Source organism: Brassica napus, chromosome A8 (genome assembly GCF_020379485.1).
Source record: "Brassica napus cultivar Da-Ae chromosome A8, Da-Ae, whole genome shotgun sequence".
Lineage (NCBI taxonomy): Eukaryota > Viridiplantae > Streptophyta > Magnoliopsida > Brassicales > Brassicaceae > Brassica > Brassica napus.
Window position 1 is genome coordinate 3,697,843 of NC_063441.1, and position 14,381 is coordinate 3,712,223.

General features: G+C 31.9%; 3 protein-coding genes and 1 long non-coding RNA gene across 6 annotated transcripts; 1 reads left to right on the plus strand and 3 right to left on the minus strand.

Moving 5' to 3' along the window:
- Positions 1 to 501: 501 nt before the first annotated feature.
- Positions 502 to 1,891, minus strand: LOC125577003. The gene is made up of 3 exons (XR_007315324.1): positions 1,415 to 1,891; positions 1,276 to 1,331; positions 502 to 779 (listed from the first exon to the last, which is right to left on the minus strand). It is a non-coding gene; the product is annotated as an uncharacterized LOC125577003 (long non-coding RNA).
- Positions 1,892 to 3,800: 1,909 nt separating this feature from the next.
- LOC111199683 (peroxisomal membrane protein 11A-like) lies at positions 3,801 to 4,564 on the plus strand. The gene has a single exon (XM_022689778.2). It carries the CDS (start codon positions 3,801 to 3,803, stop codon positions 4,521 to 4,523), a length of 723 nt encoding a protein of 240 aa, XP_022545499.2. The 3' UTR covers positions 4,524 to 4,564.
- On the minus strand, positions 4,539 to 7,168 carry LOC111198083 (deSI-like protein At4g17486). The gene is made up of 5 exons (XM_022689777.2): positions 6,896 to 7,168; positions 5,757 to 5,816; positions 5,404 to 5,661; positions 5,043 to 5,330; positions 4,539 to 4,954 (listed from the first exon to the last, which is right to left on the minus strand). Exons 2-5 carry the CDS (start codon positions 5,791 to 5,793, stop codon positions 4,692 to 4,694), a joined length of 846 nt encoding a protein of 281 aa, XP_022545498.2. The 5' UTR covers positions 5,794 to 5,816; positions 6,896 to 7,168; the 3' UTR covers positions 4,539 to 4,691.
- A 5,008-nt stretch (positions 7,169 to 12,176) lies between these two features.
- LOC106370476 (uncharacterized protein At1g28695-like) lies at positions 12,177 to 14,177 on the minus strand. Of its 3 annotated transcripts, none has more exons than XM_022690704.2 (3): positions 13,902 to 14,177; positions 13,426 to 13,824; positions 12,177 to 13,306 (listed from the first exon to the last, which is right to left on the minus strand). In XM_022690704.2, exons 1-3 carry the CDS (start codon positions 14,046 to 14,048, stop codon positions 12,806 to 12,808), a joined length of 1,047 nt encoding a protein of 348 aa, XP_022546425.2. In that variant the 5' UTR covers positions 14,049 to 14,177; the 3' UTR covers positions 12,177 to 12,805. The 3 variants fall into 3 exon arrangements, with proteins under 3 accessions (XP_022546425.2, XP_022546426.2, XP_013665935.2); XM_022690705.2 differs by having other exon boundaries at positions 13,426 to 13,815; positions 13,902 to 14,175; XM_013810481.3 differs by having other exon boundaries at positions 13,426 to 13,794; positions 13,902 to 14,152.
- Between the last annotated feature and the right edge of the window lie 204 nt (positions 14,178 to 14,381).

The following is a 14,381-nucleotide window of genomic DNA, read 5'->3' on the forward strand; positions in this document are numbered from 1 at the left end:
AATATATGTATATTTTTGAATGAATTTTTGATATAAATCAATTTTAAATTATTATTTTGATTTGAATATATATATCAAGTAACATAGACCCATTACTTTTTAATATAATGTAATGGACTTACAATTTTTTAAGTAGCATAAGCCCATTATCTTTTTTTCTTAATTTACTGATATCCATGTTTCCAAACAATACTATTTTTTTAACTACTATCCATATTGTCAAACAATCTCGATGTGTACTTCAACTTTAATAATATAGATAATATAGATACTTTAATAATATAGATATCCTTGATGTTATAACCTTATAGGACAGAGGAAATTTCAATTTTTTGGTGGTGGACATCACATCGAGAGGCTAGCGGTGGCTTTTGGGTTTATTGTCACAATGCGATCAAATTTATGTATGCAGTTACGGGTAGAGAGATCAGAGAAAGGAATAACCTTAGGTTCCATTGATTTAAAGATGGCAAGTGTTCATGGCCTCATGGGGGTAATTACTGGTGATGCTAATGATTTAAATTCAATATGAAAAATGGTGTTCATAGATACATGGACAAAGACTTTGTTGCAAAATACAAAGGAGAATAACAATTATCTATTTAATTCCTTACGTGTGAATATGCTTTAGTTTGGATTAGTGGTGGCTGACTAATGCAATGGCTTGCTTGAGGTGAAAGACTTGGCAGGCTTGTTCAAACTTCTTGCTTGGTGCGTCTTCCTTCTAAGCTTGTCTGGTTATAGAATCGGTCCCACCATGATGTGCTACACATTTTAGTCTGCAGTAAGAAAAAGTAATAACTGTCCTTTTAATCATGTGTTCAATACAAACGGCTAGCTACATAAACTACTGATGGAGCGGAAGTATCTGTTAGTAACCGATAGTGCGAAGATAACGCTGAGTTCTGAGAATACCCGTTAACTAAGCCTTCTTAATGCCGTTGAATTCTCACAGAATGCCCGGTAGTAAGGATTCAAGAGTTTGATAATGCAAAGCTCTAAGTTTATTAATCAATATTTCAAAAGTTGTGTCTCTTACAAATCAAGAGATCACTATATATAATAATGAGAAAGACCTAAGTCCTTGTAGGATTAGGATCTAACCTTCTATCCTAAAGCCTTATTCCTTATCCCAACTCTAATGTTTATCTATAACAAAAAGGAAACTAGAAAACCAAAGCCTAAGAAGATAAGGATGTACGCTACATCAACTACTAAGTCTACTATGCTAATGCCACTTATAAATTAATCGAGAACATGGTGTAGTAAACTTACTGGACGCCCGAATTTAGAAAATTCAGCAACTTTACTCTTTTGCTTGACCAGGAGACCTAGAAACAGTCCAAGCTCAAAAGTTACAAATCAAAAACTTGAATGAATTTTTTTATTACTCTCAAAGTTTTAAGATAGATACCTGCAAAAAGAACTACACCATCTGAAGCAACTCTAGCAAATTCAGGCATGGTCTTGTTTAGGTTGTGTGGGAGATAATCCAGAGCATATGAGAGAAAGATTTTGGCATGTACGGCAGAGGGAACTTGATATCAGCCACACATACAAGGCCTTTGCTGATAGGACTCTTGCAGTGAGAATCAACATCCTTGATCGATGTCATAGGGTTTGTCTTCCCAAGCCAATGAATTATTGAGTGAAAATATCCTCTGCCTTCAATTTTTAAACTAAATCGAATATTTGAAAATATATGATAATCAATATATTAGGTATTGTTGAAATATGTGGCGCAGAATATGGAAACAAATTACTAAATGCATAATTAATTGATTGGCGATTTTTAAGGAATATCTTATGAAGTTTATTTTAAAGTTATTTTCAATGGCATAGGATGGTAATTCTTTAGGAAAAGTCAGGGCTATTACTAATTTGTACTCCTGTTTTAATAGTTTAGATATTTATTACTGACACTTCCTACTCATATGATTCTATTAACATTTTTATATTTTCTCTAACAAAATTTAAACCTTTAATCACAAAATTTATAATGTGAATTTTTTCAATACAAATTTAAAAATTAAAATATTAAGATCTCAATAAATTTTCAATGGAAATTTTGAAATCAATATATTTTTATATTTTTATTTATATATAATTTAATTTAAATAATATTAATATATATATATATATATATATATATATATTTATTATTAATGAGACTTCATATTCATACGATTTATGATTATTTGTATCTTGCTTAAACAGAAAAAGTTAAAACGGACCACAAAATTTTCAATGTGGGAATTTTATCATTTTTAGTAATTTATAGTTGTTTTAAAAAATTCAAAATATAACATATAAAAAATCTAATTTTTTTATTCTTAATGTGATTGTTTAATTTATTTTCATAATACAAAATTAAACAAAAAGAGAGGATACAAATTTTTTTATCAAATATGATTATTCATAATCATTAATTTTCATATATAGATGTTAATCATATTATGTAATTTCGTCGCTTTTATTTAAGAAAATAATTGAAATTATTCTTTGATACAATACTAATCAATTTAATAGTTAGTTTAATAAAAAAATATAATATATGTTTTTATGGACCAATTTAGTTTTCTAAGAATTCTAATAATCATCTTAGTGATGACACGTTGTTACGAAAATATGTTGTAATGTTCCACGATTAGATTAATATATAGAGAGAGGATAACTGACTTTTGTTTCTTTGATTTAACTTTTATTTACAGCCTTAAAAGTATCAATAATGCTTTAAAACAATTTTTAAAGCTACATCAAAAATATAGAAAATAACTGTAAACTAATTATTTACTAAAGCAGTATTTTTTTATGTAGGAAAAATTTATGGTTGTTATATTCCTAGTAAGTTTACTTTTTTTTTAATTTAATTTTTACAGGTAAAGCCGATACATTTACAACAAAAAAAATTATAGACTAAATTTTACAGCACATAGGCCATGTTCGTTAATTATCGCGCAACCTGCAACCTGCGATTGGTCACAAGTCGTAGGTTGTTGTTTGTTTTGATGTCGTGTGACTGATCGCGCGATCAGTCGCATATCGATTTGAATCGCCCGAAAAATAACAGCAACTAAAAATTAAGAAAATTCTGATGGCGCGACAAATCGCAAATCGTAGATCGCACGACACGTAAACAAACATAATTTTAGTGCAGATTACAAGTTTAATCCCAAGTTACAAATCGCGTAACACATAAACAAACGTAATCTTAGTCGCATGTCACGTTAGACGTATACGAATAGAGCCATATTTTAAAATTACAATCCAACCAATCATCAATATTTAACATTTGTTGATTAACTGAGTAAACGGCAAAAAAATGTTGTTAATTCGTCGTCATAAATTTATTGTCAAATTTATGGCCATTTTTTGTATTTGATATATACCTATATATATACGTATATAGCTGTATATTCACTTTTATTACGTACATCTTGAATTTTTTTAAATTGTTTTCTACAATTATGTTCTTACACGTGTTGTTCGAGAATATTAAATGTTCAAATCGCTTTCTCGATTTTTCGAATACAGTTTGGATAAGTTTTTATCTAATACCCAAAATCCGACAAATATTTTTTAAAGAAATATTCAAAATTATTTAAACCATCCAAACTACTGATAATTAACTATAGAAATTACTTGTATTAAGGGAAAAATGATTAACGGATTAAGTTAACTTGGGAAGTTTTGGGTACTTTTCAAAAAAAACACAAATTCAATTGCCCAGCCTATGTTGTCCTCACCTCCCCTTCTTCCTTGCGTGCCTAATCGAAAATTCACCAAAACCTCCAGAGAAAATGGCAAATCCGAAACCAAGAGACATCCTAAACCACCTCGAAACATACCTCGCCAAAAGAGATGGCGTAGACAAGCTCCTGAAGATCTCCCGCTACACAACCAAGATCATCCTCGCCTCATCCCTCATCCCACAAACCAATCCTTTAACTCCCCGTCTCAAATCCTTCGAATCAAGCGTCGGAGTCAGCCGCAAAGCCTTCCGTCTCGGCAAATTCGTACAAGACATCAACTCCCTCAGAGCCTCGCGGTGGCGCGACTCGAACCGCGGCCTCGCGCTGCTGCCGATACTCGCCTACGGAGGCGAAGGAGTCTACTACTTCGTCGAGCAGTTCGTCTGGCTATCCAAATCGGGGCTCATCGACGCGAAGTGGCTGCAGAAGATGAGCGCGTGGGCGGAGCTTGTGGGATACGTTGGGAGCGTTTCGTTGAAAGTTAGGGATCTGAGGGAGATTAAGAAAGAGGAGGCTTGCGTTGCTTCCACGATCGAGATCTCTGTAACGAGAGGGATAGCTTGTGGAGGCGAAGAGGAGAAGATGAGGAAGCTCAAGGAGAAGAAGACGATGAAGGTTTTATCGGTTCTTCAAGATCTTGCTGACGGGTTAATGGCGGTTGCGGATGTTAGGGATGGTAAGGTGGGAGTGTTATCAGCTCCTAGTGTGATTGCGTCGGCAGGTTTGTTTTCAGCTATTATCAGTACTCATAAGAACTGGGTCTCTTGTTGATGAATGATCATCATCTACCGCTAAATAAAGGTTTTACGAAATTTTGAATAAAAATACAAACAAAAGAGGAAAGACAAATGGCTTGTTAAAGCTTGTTAAAAGGAAACCTGGTTTTTTTTTTCTAACTCTCTTACAAAGACGGAGAAGAGAAATGTCGGGTCGGAATGTCTACCTTCCTTTCAAGGAACTGGTGTCAGATTTTGATCGTTTGAGTTGCCATGGAGGTAAGCAGCCTCTGAGGGGTGATTGTATCAGTAAGGAGGATGTTGAAAGCTGTTTTTGTCTCATGGAGATGGAAGACAAGCAGCTGAATGAGCTCGTTGTGAGACTTCGCTTTTCGCTTTCTTCCTCTGAGATTTGCCCGTCTGGATCATCGTGACTAATAGCTGTGATCTTGAGTGACTCGGGAAGTATGCAGCTACACACAGAACCTACATCAAAAAGCAGAACTTGTAGTTCAGTTCAATCATGTGTCACAAGTCGTTGACGATTTGGAAATGCAGTGAACCTCTGTTTTACCTATTTGCGCGAGGCGGTTCACCCATTTTGGGATCTTTTTGCCGGTAAGCTTGTAGCAAACGTCGTGGCAGAAATGGTTGCAGTTCTTAGCAATCAAGTGATACATATTCCCGTAGTAACTGCAAGCCGTGTCTTCCATGAACTCTCTCACTTGTGCTGGGTTTAAGTTTGTGGTTCCAATGAATATCGACTTCTTGAATTTGAAGCCCGGGCACTGCCGTGGTTCGACCTCGAAAACACCACTGGTTGCGTAGTCATGTGCACCAAAAGCATATTCTACTCCGTGAACTGTGCATCCAAACGTTCAGAGTTAGCTAGCAGTAACTATCAAGAAGAAACAACACAAGGCCCTAAAGCTTACCTTCTACACCAGAGTGAAAGATACCGAGGCCTGCCCAATAGATATATCCGTTAATAGGAGTCAAGTCGTAAACATTGAGATAGACCGGTGTTCTGTCTGGACCGTGGTTGCTTGACTTCAACTTCGAAAAGAAGCAAAACCGGGCTACTGATTTGCTTTTCAGATTGAGAGGTGCAAGAGATTTCCAACGTTTCTTTGACACGAGTTTCATCTTTTCACCAAACCCTGACCGAAACTCTAGTAGCGAGTTTGACCAACCTGATCATCCAAAGTTCAAATATTAGACTCGCTATGAAGAAGAAGTAGAACATAATTCACATTAATCAGATACATTTCAAACAAAAAGACTTTACCTTTCCTCTGCTTAGGCTCTGCCTCTCCCTTCAACATTGGAAGCCTCAGTAGAGGTTATCCTGTATGTAAGTACCAATCAATAACATAATTTGAAAGGTGCACAAGCAAAGATCTCTGTGCCACATTAATGTTTTATAAAACGTAAGAGACAGAAATTGAGAAAAAAAAGAACTTTTTTTATAATTTTTCCTAGTTGGTTGAAACACACAACAACAACAGCTCATTTAAAAGTCAACACCGATCCCTCTTAGCCGGCTTCAATCATTTAAACAAGACTTGAGAATATAAATATGATAGATCATGCATATTTAAATAAACAAGATTGGTCACATTTTTCATCTTGATATGAAAAAGACTGGTCACCTGAATATCTGTTTTCTGAACACTAAAGAATCTAAGCTCTCTATGTTACTTTCCAAAATATACATAGATCAAAAAGAAAAATGTTGGCAAGGATTAGTGTTTATAATATAAGTTCTTATTATACACAAAGTTGCTACCATGTTAGGAGCAATCATGAAGACCAAAAGATGTAGGTGGGTTTTGTATTAAATAAAAGGAGAATGGACAGAAGATGATGATACAGATAGATTAGTAAAGAGCTTAGGAGACAAGTCAAAGCTTCAACAACTCATTCCTACTAATTTTTAGTCTGACAAAATAAAAACGGAGTAAAAGACTCCAATTGAACCTAAATTAAACAGCATTCACCTCAATCAGATTGATGTAAGAGTCTCTAAGATTTATTAAAATCTACAAACAAAGTTTTGAAACTCTACATTCATTCTCCAGATTTGAAAAGTGGTAGCATTAATTAGTGAAACTTATTTTACCAAAACGGAAGTATTTGTGGAAGTTATTATAAATCAAAACTGACCCATTTTGAACGGTCAATTCAGAAAAAAAAAACATTTATAGGTCTGTTCTAGGGTTTAGTGTTCCAGATCTGTAAGAAAAACATAGCTTTAAGGAAAGTAAAGAAAGACTATAAGATTTTACAACTATTCGGGCAGCGAGAATGCACTAACAATTCGAGAAATTCAAAAGCGGTTCACAAAGACAGGACAATGTATTCGAAATTCAATTTTGTTAAGAACGGAAACGCATTTAACAGAGAAGGGGGTTTCTGGGAACTTACGGAATTGGAATGTAGATTGACCATTACGCGTAACGGCGAAAAGAAGTAAGAGTCGGCATTAACTGTGTGAACCACCTGAGACTGAAACTTTGAAGATGTTCTTCTTCTTTCTTCTTTCTTCTTTGAGACTTAAGTTTTGAGTTTAATTTCACAAGAAGAAGATGAGAGCAAGAGAGAGAGGGGAGAAAAAGGGACCGAATCCTTTCGCTCTCTCTTCCCGTGTCTTTGTCTCTTTCTTTTCTGTGCATGTTTGTTTGGTTCTTATTTTATCTTCTCTCCACCAAAAATGCTTCAGGCCCTGACTGGTTTAAACGCAACGGTTACGATTGCGGATGTGAAAGTTTGCGGGTGTGGGTAGTTGCGGTTCCAAACGTTGTTAAACGTTTTGTATGACTGGTACAACGTTTGAAGATTGTTGCGTTTGCGGAATATTTGTGACTGGTTGATTATAAGATATTGCAGCAGTTTAATAATAAATTACCCATATTAACATATTATAACATTATAAAAATACATAAAACATACTATTGTAATAAAGTATAATAATTATCAATATAATATGATTAATAAAATATTATTTTTATTTATAAAAAAATTAATTTAGTTGAAAGTTATAGTTTTAATAAAGTTTGTTTTGAAGATTTATATTAATTTTTTAAAAAATATTTTATTTCGTTTCATATTAGCTGATACTGTTTGTGAATTTTAATTAATATTTTATTTCCATTTTTAAATATTTTTGAAAATATTTTATATTTATTTTTTCACCCGCAACCGCAAACGCTAGTTGGAACCAGCTTTTGATTTTAAGAAGTTCAGAGTGGTTTAGACCGATTTGTAGCGGTTTGTATGATTGTTTCGAAACGCTGTCAACCGCTACCAACCGCAAAAACTGCGTTTGCGAGTCGTAGCGGGAAAACCAGTCATGCCCTTAATGGTTTGCGTTTTGGCATTAAAACGTTGTATCTGCATTTGGTGTAACCGTATATATAACCCTCATATATAAAACATCAAACAACACACATAAAATAACATCATATAAACTAAATACACTTATCTATATTATTATTTGAGAAATGAATTTGTTTACTTGTCATTTTTTTCCATAATTTTAGTATTTTGTTTTATTTATCATCTTTTCAATGATAAATTATTATTTTACTTATCATATTTTCCATAATATTAGTGAATTTTCTTATTTGAAATATTTTATAGGATAAATAATTAGTTTAATTAATTATTATTATTTAAAATTTTATGTTAATATATATTTATCATGATATTTATGATAATTAATAAATATTAACTTATTCTACCGATATATATACTTATATCTTTTTTTAATATATTAGAGTGAATTTGCTTACTTGTCATTTTTTTCATAATTTTAGTGAATTTTTATTTGTCATCTTTTCTAGGATAAATCATTATTTTAATTAATTATTATTATTTAAAATTTTATGTTAATATATATATTTATCATGATATTTATGATAATTAATAAATATTAGCTTATTCTACCGGTATATATACTTATATTTTTTTAATATATCTAATATATAGTTATCATGATATTTAGAACATTTAATTAATAAAATATATATTAACAATATCTATCTAGAATATCATAATTATGCTTATCTTATACTTCATCCGTTTCACAAAGATAGACTTTTTACTATTTTCACACATATTAAAAAAACACATTAGATTATCATAATAAATGTATTGTTTTCTTTAATTTTTAGTTTTCAATAACTTTTAACCAATAGTAATTCAATAAAGTCAATTAATTTTCCTCAAGTTTACAATTTTTTTCATAGAAAACACAAAAAAATACGTAAATGGAAACAGTGTTCGATCTATTGTCAGCAACAAAAAGTATGATTATTGTGTTAGTTATATAACATGTGTTTTTAGAGATTCATCAACATTTTTAATTGCATGTTTCTGCAGTTAGATATACATCAATATTGTCTAAATGTGTGGTCGTGTAATTTAATGCTATAGGTAGCAATCGTATGTTTTGTAGATACAATAGATTATAGATGTTTAGTTAACACTAAATTTACCATAACATAATATATCCTTACCAATTATTTATATAAAAAGAATTTTTTGAGCCTATTTTCCTAGAATTGTAAAATTTTAGAGCATTGTTATAGTTTAGAGAATAGTTTAGATCTCTCTAAATCAACAATATAAGAGTAGTTCCATTGACAGTATAAAGGGAGAATTATGATCATTTAAAAAGAAAATTAATTAAAATAGAAAAGAGAATAGAGAAAAGTTCTTACCGCAAAACTTTTAACAATCAGGTTAAAACCTCCAAGAGACATATTCAGTCCATCAACATTTCAATTGGTTTTCTAAAATGTTAAGTATAAGTAAACATATATAATATCAATTTTTTTTCTTTTAGAAACCGTCATGGTTTCTAACCAATAATCTTGATCTAATAACACTAGGAGTCTTTCCAACCTTGACGCATCAGTTTTTAAAGTTATATGATCATGTCACATCAATTAATGAAAAACTGAGAAAACCAATAAAATTATTTTATTTTTACACATCAGATGTAATCGTTGGTAAAATGTGATCTCTTTCCCTTCGATAACGGATTGACCAGGACGGGATAAGCGGATTGGTTAGTGTGATGCGATTTAAGTGCGGTTTGTGTTAGAAAAACGCATACTGCAAAATAAGTGCAATTCGTTTAAAAGAAGCAGTTTAAAACAAAATGTGAGTAATGACATGTTTAATGAATACTGTGGGATGCATAATATATTTATATTTTATAAACTGAAAAATCATTAAAACTAATATTATTTTATATATATATACATATATATTAGTTTAAAAAGTATTATATATATCAAATATGAAATTTAATATGTTATTAATCACTAATTATCTTGAAAATTAAAAAACAATTGTAGAAATAGTATATTTATGATAGTGGTTTAATGTGTTTTTTAATATATGTGAAAACAATAAAATATCTATCTTTAAAGAAAGAATGTAGTACTCTATATGTTTCAAAATAGTTGATGTTTTGGTTCAATGCACAAGAATTAAGAAATACACTTTTACCAAAAAAATAGCATTTAAAATATAAACTAAAACAAATTCAACCAATCATGAAAAAAAAACTATAAAACATCATTGGTCACACAATTTTCAATAAAGCTAAACTAATATAAAATATCAAAACATCAAGTATTTTCAAACATCTAAAACATCATCTATTTTGAAACGGAGGGAGTATATTAAAAGAATTATTGTCCTTTAAATTATATACATATTATAATGTGAGGCAAGTAAAAAGAATAAAAAAATATCATAAATTAGGTTCATTTTATAAGTCAATCATATTATAATAAGTATTTAATAAATTTTTATAAAACATTAATAGTAAAAAAGTATGTAACTAATAGAAAATATATACATTACCATTTATGTATTTTGAAAAATTATACTGTTTTCCTTTAGAAATAGGATAGTATAATAAAACAAATAAACATATAAAAAGAATACTACACATTTTACATGAAATAAAATAAAAATAAAATAAGTAAACAATTGTACAGTGATGTAACCACACTTTTTTTTCTTCTTCTTATTTTTGGGTGCGATTTATGAAAAAGCTGTGTGCGTTTGTATTTATATTTTTTAATTAATTAAAACTACAATGGTGACTACGGTTTGAACGGTACGGGACAAGTGGTTCAACTGCAGTACGGTTCTAACAGTTATAAAAATATATAGATATATAGTATATGTAGAGATTTTTGTTATTGTTAGAGCATCTCCAAAAGAAACTCTATAACTCCAAATATAGAGTTTTTTGCTTTCCAAAAAGAAACTTCAAAACTTCAAATTTGAAGTTTTGAATAGTGAAACTTCAAATATAGAGTTTCACTTTTCAAAACTTCAAATTTGAAGTTTCATCTTTTTATTTGCATTTTGGTCCTTACAATTATAGATCATATTTATAATTCTTAAATATTTTTTCGTTTATTGTTTTAATCCTTAAAACTTTTATATCTCATAAATATTTTAAATTTGTTTTATAAATTTAAGTTTTACACATGAAATTAAATTAAAATTTTAAAACAAGATTTAAAATATTTTAAAACTAGAATTAAACAATAGGAATATTACAAAAAACCATAATAAAAACTTATTAAAAAGACATATGAAGACATAATTATTACTCAAATTTAAATATTATAACAACACTAATAGTCTGGTAAATTTGCTCCAAAACCTCCCAAATCTCCAAAATATTGCTCAAACAAATTTTGTGTAACCGAAGATGATTGTTGTTGTTGCTCTTGACGCCCTTTTCGTACGATTCTTTCTTGTTCAGATCGAATGTATTCACGAATATTAACATCATCGATAGAAGCTAAGTTTTTTAGAAATATTTTATTTTCCTCTTTTACTTCTTTAAAATCTAATTTTTTTTGTTTCATTTTGCAGTCGTAATTCAATCATCTCATGACTTTTTTCCCTACTTGTTGTACTTTCGTTTAAAAGATCAAGGATTTTTTCGTTTGATGATATCAAACTATCATCGGGTATAAGAAATGCACTAGTTGATCATATATGGGAGCATTACGAAAATAATTTTATGGAATAATGTAATATTTGCTTGCAGTTTAATATTTAATTATGTACTTTTATTTATAATTTTATATTTTAGTGTAAGATTTTTTTAATTAATATTTTTGTAATATTTATATATATGTACTAGTTATTTATAGAAGTTTTATGAATTTACATCAACTATGACAAATAGAAGGATTATAGTGTAAAATATAAATAATTTTGAATTTAGGTTTAAAGTTTTACTTTTGGAGAAGAATACATTGAAATTTCAAATATAGAGTTTTAGAAACTTTATAATAGAGTTCCTTTTTGGAGATGCTCTTAACTGAAGGGCGAAGCGGGACGATGGTCACCATTCGAAACCTAAAGTTTGTTCGAATAGTAACTAAATGGCGTTTCATACTTTGTCCCGCCGGGACCGCACTAAACATTCGGAGCCAAAGTCTTAGAACACCGCGTCATCTCTTTTTCACATTAACTAAAGTCAAGAAATTGACAGTGGTCTTCCTCTTTTCTAGACATTAATATCATGTTACTATGTTTTATATTATTGATAAATTTTGTCCTGAGTTGGAATTTCCATTGTCGATAAACAAATCAAACGTTTTTTCTTCTCACTTCTCTACACTTCAGAGATTTTTAACTAGAAATGTTTATTCATAAGCACTTAATTTGTCTTTTTTTTTTGTCAAAGCTCTTAATTTGTCTTTTTTTTTGTTTTGTCAAAGCTCTTAATTTATCTTTTTTTTTTAAAGTGCAACTCCCTTGTCAAAGGTAGTCAAGGTAGTCTACCACCCTAGATCCAATAACAGCCATGCAGATTTCCTTGTCAAACATGCTTGAACAAGGAACTGTGTTTTCTCCTATGTCAACATGTCTGTGCCCTACTTGATTGATATCAGCAACTCGCCATTGGGGAATTCGTACTTACATTTATCTTTGTATTTCGTGATAAAAAAAGTGCAACTTCAGTGGCGATAAGAATTTATTCACCATATTTGTGGGTTATATGGCAAAGCTTTAGCCGTTAGGTGCTTAAAACGAACCAGCGAATATGATAAGGTAAATTCTTCATAACCAAGTTTTCTAAATCTTAAATATGGTTGATGCTTTGTAAACATGGCACTTCTGAAAATAACACTGGTATATAAAAAAAAAAGTGAATAAGGGTATCTACACTATATCACCAATATCCATGAACTTGCGATCTTGAGAGGCTTATGAGTATAATAAAACTCTAAATTAATTATGTTAGTATGTAAGATATATGGCAATCTCATTAGCATTACCAGAGGATCATGGCTTGGGGACATAGTCGTTGTCTTTCCATGAACCCCCACATTTATGATGAGGGCTCCACTTGTTGTTGACATGGGAGGTCTTGTAGCTTTTCCAGTCGCTGAGAACAAGAGTGAGATCAAAGATCTTTGCGGGAATGTGGCGGCAGCAGTTGGCATGTACAGTGGTGACGACGCCCATGTCAGTGCTGTCTTGGCAGAAGCCGCTGAATTCAGTGGTGTTGAGGAAGTTAACGTTGAGACCGAGCTGATTGAAGAAACCCGTGTCGAGGAGCTTCTGGAGGACGTCTTGTTCCTTCATGCCCGGCGAATTGAGCCTCATATCGTACCATTTATTGAAGAGGGAGAAAGTCTTGTTGTTGGACCGGACGTGGAAGAATCCAGTGTTGATGGCGTGTCCAGCTTCCACGTTGTTTTGGTCAACGCTTATCTGCATATCCAAGCTCCCGTTGTTGCTTAGCCGGGAGAAGGGGGTCCTTAGCCACAACACGTCCGTGTCCTGACTAATGAAAAATAAAATCATTCAAAATATATAGTTCCAAAACCCTAGCAAAGAGTACTGGCACCTCTCATAGAATTTTGATTTTGAGCAGGGCCGAAAACGTCTAGAAACTTAACCGTGAAAAGAATATGGTAGCCGCGGCTGAGGACATCGAGGAGAAAGTGAGTCCTCCGCCACATCATCTCAATGAAATCAGCTGACATGTACACTTTCTCCCCCTCCAAGTCAACACCTTTAATATCCATCTTGTAGCAATGGAGCCTCTTGAAGCGGCAGCGATCATAGGCCGTATGATCTGTTGCCACCAGCACCAGATGGTCTAGAAGCGGCAAAGTCCCTTCTCCTTCCCAGAAACTCTCCAGGAACAGATCTAGCATCGTCCTCCCTTCTCCAGCCTCCTCCACGTACGCTCTGTTCACAAGCGCTATTATCACCGTATTGTTGTTTCCTGCAGCCGCACTCTCCAATACTGCCTCAAGCTCGTCCTGTGGAAACTCTATAGTTTTCTGTAACCACTTCAATACCAGTATAATGACTTTCATCATCTCTATAGTTACCCTAGACTTCAATATATTGTAATTAATAAACGTACCACTTGCTGAGGAGTGTTGGTATTGTGTAAGAGATCGGAGATATGATCGGAAATCGAATGTGTGGAGAAGCTGAAATATAGGACACCGGCAAAAAAGAGAGCAACGGCCACGGCAAGGTTGCGGGAGGAGTCATTGCAGAGAGGCATGCTTTTGGTTAACAGGTTATTAGGATTACGAAACTCACGTATATGTGACCTTTTTCTCTATATTTAAGCGACTGTGACTGTGATATATAGGACACCGGCAAAAAAGCCCCTTTATTTAAGCGACTGTGATATATACCAATTTTTATTTTTGTTAATGGATATACACCAATCTTTGGTGATCCCAATTTATGAATATAGAATATACTTGATATATCCTACTATATATTAGTTGAGAAGTCACTTTACTAACTTTCTGCTGACGTGCCACTCATACAGATAATTTGAGAAATTTTTTTATAATTTCATTGGTCAATGATTTTTTATTTTTATTTA

Excerpts from the sequence above, each read along its gene's own strand:
- LOC111199683 (XM_022689778.2), top strand. The coding sequence starts at position 3,801 with ATGGCAAATCCGAAACCAAGAGACATCCTAAACCACCTCGAAACATAC.
- LOC111198083 (XM_022689777.2), bottom strand. The coding sequence starts at position 5,793 with ATGTTGAAGGGAGAGGCAGAGCCTAAGCAGAGGAAAG. Across the intron at positions 5,662-5,756 it reads AGAGCCTAAGCAGAGGAAAG|GTTGGTCAAACTCGCTACTA; the intron begins GTAAAGTCTTTT and ends TTGGATGATCAG. Across the intron at positions 4,955-5,042 it reads GAACCGCCTCGCGCAAATAG|GTTCTGTGTGTAGCTGCATA; the intron begins GTAAAACAGAGG and ends TTTTTGATGTAG.
- LOC106370476 (XM_022690704.2), bottom strand. The coding sequence starts at position 14,048 with ATGCCTCTCTGCAATGACTCCTCCCGCAACCTTGCCGTGGCCGTTGCT. Across the intron at positions 13,825-13,901 it reads CCAACACTCCTCAGCAAGTG|TGGTTACAGAAAACTATAGA; the intron begins GTACGTTTATTA and ends CTGGTATTGAAG. Across the intron at positions 13,307-13,425 it reads GCTACCATATTCTTTTCACG|GACACGGACGTGTTGTGGCT; the intron begins GTTAAGTTTCTA and ends TTCATTAGTCAG.